Source organism: Hakea prostrata, chromosome 3, assembly GCF_041222555.1.
Source record: "Hakea prostrata isolate BN-2017 chromosome 3, UWA_Hpros_2, whole genome shotgun sequence".
In the NCBI taxonomy this organism is placed as follows: domain Eukaryota; kingdom Viridiplantae; phylum Streptophyta; class Magnoliopsida; order Proteales; family Proteaceae; genus Hakea; species Hakea prostrata.
The window spans coordinates 63,900,890-63,906,609 of record NC_142602.1 but is presented as its reverse complement, the minus strand read 5'-3'; the positions used below and the strand labels follow the sequence as shown (position 1 = coordinate 63,906,609).

The window sequence follows — 5,720 nt, the reverse complement described above, 5'->3', positions numbered from 1 at the left end:
GAGCTTGGAATGTATAGCATCCTTTGTGTTATGGCACATCTGGCTAGCTCGAAATGATAAGATCTTCAATAGAAGGAACACCAAACATGATAAAGTTATTAGCAAGGCAACTAGATATGCTCAAGAACTTTTGCATGGTAGTGCGCATGTCTCCAACAACCAGCGTGCGAGGCAGAAAACACAGATGGCAAGCGATTGGATTCCTCCACATCAAGGCTCTTACAAGGTTAACACGAATGCATCTCAAAGTAAGGTTGTAGGAAAAGCTGGAATGGGTTTCATTATTTGTGATGAGGATGGAATTGCTTTAGTTGCTACATCTATCCCAACTGAGTTTGTTGACATCATTGATGAGGAAGTTGTCGTCCTGTGGGAAAGATTGAAGGCAGCTAAGGACCCCGAGCAAGGACATATGATGGTGGAAACAGACAATTCGGAATTGGTCTTAGTTATTAATAATAGACTCAAACCTATTCCACTGAGCACTCAGCCTATCGTGTCTGACATACTCCATCTTTCTTCATTGTTTCCCAATTGTATTTTTAAACTTTAACTTAATACCTGTAAAACATGATTTAAACCTCTTAGTTTTCTTAGGGCCTGTTAGGTTACTTGAGTTAGAAGTCAAATATCTAGAGATTGAGGATGTTGGAGGTTTTTAGAGTAGAAATAAAAATATAGAGGATATTGAGGTCATTTCATGAGGGGATTTTGTAAATATTTTTAAACTTTAACTTATACCCACCTTGTCAACTCATTTTCCCCAAGCAATCATGGGATTTCCCAATTACAGGTTCATCAATAGAAACAAACATAAACTGATAAACCCATGATTTTAAAAGACGTTAATCAAAATTGAAATAAATGATATTCAAAAAATTGAAATTGAAACGACTCGTACTTTAATATAAACTCAACATTGAGGGCCTTTTTTGTATCAATTCTCATTTTCTGGCATTTTTTTTATGTGATTAGTAGTCATTTTGAATCCTATTTTTATTTAAACCCAAATTCCATAATAGACAAAAAATCTATTATAAACTTTTTGTCCATTATGTATTATGGGTAAAAGAACTTTATTCATTTTTGCATATGTCACTTAAAATTCAAAAGTAAATTGAGAGTATAATTAAAAACTTACGTTCTTTTCTCTATTTTCATTATCATTTTTTAATCAACTTTTCATTTTGACATCCCAAGTTTATTTTTAATTCGATAATTTGTTCTGGACAAGTAACCAAACCATTTTTCATTTTTGAGCAAAAATGGATTACTATATTCATTTCTTTTAAATTGACAAAATAGAGAATGAGAATTGATAACAAAAAGGCCCTAAGTATACAAATAAATAATAGAGGAAAGAGAAGGAAAATTTTCACATATACTAGCATAAGTATTACGGAATATGCAACATAAAACCTTCTTACTCAATGACATGATTGATGGCTTTTCATTTTACTCTTCCATGGCTTCTTATCTTCATTGGCCTTTGCTTTGGCTTGTACTTTTGCATTCTTGAGGTTAACTTGAAGCACCCAACAATCCTCCAAAACATAGTATGCCCAATGATTGCCCCAATTATCACTCCAGAACAGTACCCTGCAATCATGAATCTCCAATCGAGTAAACCTATTGTATAATCTTCTTCTTTTTCCAATGTTAAAGCAACTGGAGGTAATGATCTTTCTATTACTGGTCCACATCTCTTGGGTAATGGAAATCCACACAATCCCACATTTCCTTCGTACGATGCAGGTGAAAAAGTTCCAAATTGCGGTCCTTGTGGAATCATTCCTGTGAGATTATTTTCTGATAGATTCAAAAATGAAAGGGATGTGAGACTTGCCATTTGGTGGGGGATTTCCCCTGACAAACTATTTTTGGAAAGATCTAGTGACTCCAATTGAATTAATTGAGCAAATGAAGCTGGAATTTGGCCTGTAAGGACATTTGCAGATAAATTGACCTCCATGAGTGCTTTTAGTACCCCAATTGCTGCTGAAATGTTTCCTTCAAACTTATTGTGAGAAAGATTTATGATGGTAAGTGTGCTAAAGATCTTTTTCATCTCCAAATGTATCCCTTTTCTTACTATCTCGATGATATCATGACCAGAAGTTGCATTTTGCAAAGATAGATAGGTACCCAATCGAGATGCATTAGCATCCAACATTGACTTCCATTGAGAAATATAATCCAATGGCAGTTTTCCTGTAAAGTTGTTTACAGAAATGTCGAACACTTGTAGCATTGAAAAGCAAGGAGAATCACTGACCTTCGACTTCGGCGAAATATGGCCATTTAATTTGTTTGACCTCAAAATCAGTACACGCAATTGAGGTAGGCTTTGCAACCAAAAAGGGAAAGTCCCACTTAACTGGTTATTCCCAAGATCTAACTCCTCCAAGTCAATGCAGTTCGCCATTGATTTTGATATGTTCCCCTGGAGGTGATTCCCGTTGAGCTTTAACATTTGAAGTTTACATCCTTTGGTGAAAGAAGTAGGAATTGGCCCATGTAAGTTGTTCTGCTCTAGAAATAAGACCGATATATTTCCAATCATATGACCAAAACACTTGTTAGGAATCGCACCGCTTAATTTGTTATATGACAAATCAAGAAGTCTAAGATTGGTTCCATTACAAGCTGATGAGATTGGGATTTGGCCAACCAGTTTAGAATGGTTGGAGAAGTTATCATCATGATCACCATCATCGAGAATACCATTTAATTGGTTGTGTGACAAATCTATATAATGCAATGATGGGATAGACAATAGAGATGAATGGACGGGCCCCTCAAGTAAATTGTTCTCTAAGGATATAGTCTCAAGATTGGAAAATCCACCCTTGAAGAATGACGAAATTTGACCACTCAAGTTGTTATATGAAAGATCCAAAACTTTAAGTTTAGTGAGATTTGCAAATGAAGATGGGAATGGTCCATGAAGAAAATTGTTGCCCAAATAAAGAGAATAAAGATTGGGAAATTTGTCTTTGGAAAATGAAGGTATTTGACCGGTCAAACTATTAAATGAAAGAACCAAGTGACGAAGATTGGTTAGATTTTCAAATGGAAATAGGATTGAAGAAATTGGTCCAGATAAACTACAATTGGAAAAGCTCACAACCTCCAACGACTTCAAATTCCTGATTGAGCTGAGAAACTTTCCACATGGTGGTAATGAATCAAGGAATAACCGTCGTAGAGAATTTACATAAGGGAACTCAGGCAAGCAACCTGAGAGAAGATGGTTATCAGATAAATCCAAGAATTCTAAGTGTGGTTGTAGGTAAAAGAGGTTCCTCGGAATCTCACCGTACAATTCTGTGGAATAGAGAGAAAGTTCTCTTAAAGAAGGTAGTTTCCCTAGGAGATCTGGTATTGTTGAAGACAAATTGTTGGAGCTTAATCTGAGTACTGATAGGGAATGTAGGTTTAAAAGAGACGTGTCAACAGGTTTTGAGATTGAACAATTGGACAACCATAACCATTCGAGGTTAGGGAGCATGGAGGATACAACTTGAGACCAGTCATTATTATCTGATGACATGTTCACCCAACTGAGACCAAGTACCGTCAAATTGGATAGATTTTGAATGAGAGTTTTGAGGTTGGGATTTCTGAGTTTCAACCCTTTGTTGTAGGAGACACGAAGAGAAACCAACTCTGTCAACCGTGAAATATCTAAGGGGATTTGACCATCAAAGGAATTATAAGAGAGGTGGAGATGTGTTAACTTGAAGAGTCGATGAAAACCATGCGGAATGGAACCTTCAAAACTGTTCCAAGAGAGGTCAAGCACTTGGAGGTTATGAAGGTGGAAGAGGCTACTACTGTCATGGATTTGTCCTCTAAAAGCATTCCAAGAAAGGTCGAGAATTGTTAAATTAGAGAGTCGATCAAACCCATGTGGAATAGAGCCTTCAAGATAGTTCCAAGACAGATTGAGATTTCTTAAATGAGAGAGCCGATTGAACCCAGATGAAATAGAACCACTGATTGAATTGTTGAAGAGGATCAGCGATTGAAGGTGGGTAAGATGGAAGAGTGCACTGGTGGAAGGGATAGAACCGCAAAGACCAAGAGAATTGAGGTCGAGACCAATCACACGACCACCGAGACTGTCACATGTGACTCCCGTCCATGAACAACAGTCGGTATTGTTCTTATTCCAGGACTCGAATGGGTTACCATCATGATGAGCATGGAAACAAGATTGTTGCTCATGCTTCAGTTGAAGCAAAGCAAACATCCGATCGAGGAGACATGACTGATTTAAGGGTGGTGAGATTAAATAGGAAAAAGCTGAGTGAGACAACATTGAGAGGAAGAGAAATGTTACTGCCATTGCTCTTCTCATTTTGTTATCTCAGACTCAGACTCAGACGGAGGAGGATGCAGGGGAATTAAAGACTCTGAGGAAGAGAGATGGGATGGGGTTTAATTAATTAATGATCAGTAGTGATATTCTATTTATAGAAGACGGAAATAAGGCACTGGCTAGGGCTCATACATGGATCCACTGACCCGCAAAAAACATAAAGTAATTTAACAGATATTCCACGTTAAGGCTCAAGATTGGAACCCATAAAGTGACAAACTCTGACGACTTGACTTCAACAGATATTATTAGTAATTTAATATTGTATTCCACATATAATTCCAAAGTGGTACCCATTTGGGTCGACTCCAGACTCCAGACTCCTGAGGTGAGTCACCCGTCAACTTTTCTAAAGCGTTTTATCTATTTTCCATTACAATTGGTGGGGTTCAACTAATCTTGTTTATCAGGTTACCAATCCATCGCTACAAAACATAAATTTTTTATTTATCTAAAAAAAAGGGTGGGGGGGGGACCAACAACTCTTTTTCAGTTTTCTATAATAGAACTTGCAGGGTTCCTTTCCGTTATACATAAAAAATGAAAATTCACCTTGGATTTCATTTAGATTCTCAATAAAATGGAATATATTCGATCCTACTTTGAACAATCGGGCTGGTCCCAAGGACTTGTCATTTCGGTGAAAGGTCAAAAGATGCTACTAATTGGTGTGTAACGGGTCTAATGGGTTAGAAAGTAATGACTTCAAAGAATTTTAACATTGAAAAGCATTCAAACTCAAAGAGTGATTGATGAACCCTCGTATTCAACCGAAAAAGTCTCAAGTGATATCCATAATAAGACACATATATATTTTGATGACCTAATTTTGTTATAGGAAGATTAAATAGAAGCAATTTTTTTTTTCTTCCTATTTTAAAGGACATTTGTAACATAAAAAATTCAAAGGGGGTATAACTTAATCAAGTTTTGAAGTATCGTATCGAGTATTGTATTTTAGAGCAGTTTAATGAAGAGACATATGGTTGTGTCCAATATGGATACATATCGTCTAATATTATATGGCATCGTGGGATATTTAAACCTTGAACTTAATAGTTTAAAATCCATGAAGGGTATATGTAATTTGCTCTTTAAGAAAAGATTGTAATATTAAGTTAGTAGTAGCAAGACTCGTTAAGATTTCTTGTCCAAGCACTAAGTTTCATAATTAGCTAGAGAGCCAGGATCGTGTCCCTATTTAGCGATATCCAAGATACTCAACAGAATCACCTATGTTCTAACTGGATTCAAATGCAATCAGACATCCTTGTATAAGGACATTATCTAAACACTTAATATTACATTACACTAGTAAGGTGGGATTACAAGGGTT

At 36.4% G+C, this 5,720-nt stretch overlaps 1 protein-coding gene across 1 annotated transcript; it reads right to left on the bottom strand.

The window, feature by feature from the left end:
* Positions 1-1,450: 1,450 nt before the first annotated feature.
* Positions 1,451-4,351, bottom strand: LOC149022742 (uncharacterized). The gene has a single exon (XM_089147689.1). It carries the CDS (start codon positions 4,349-4,351, stop codon positions 1,451-1,453), a length of 2,901 nt encoding a protein of 966 aa, XP_089003815.1.
* Between the last annotated feature and the right edge of the window lie 1,369 nt (positions 4,352-5,720).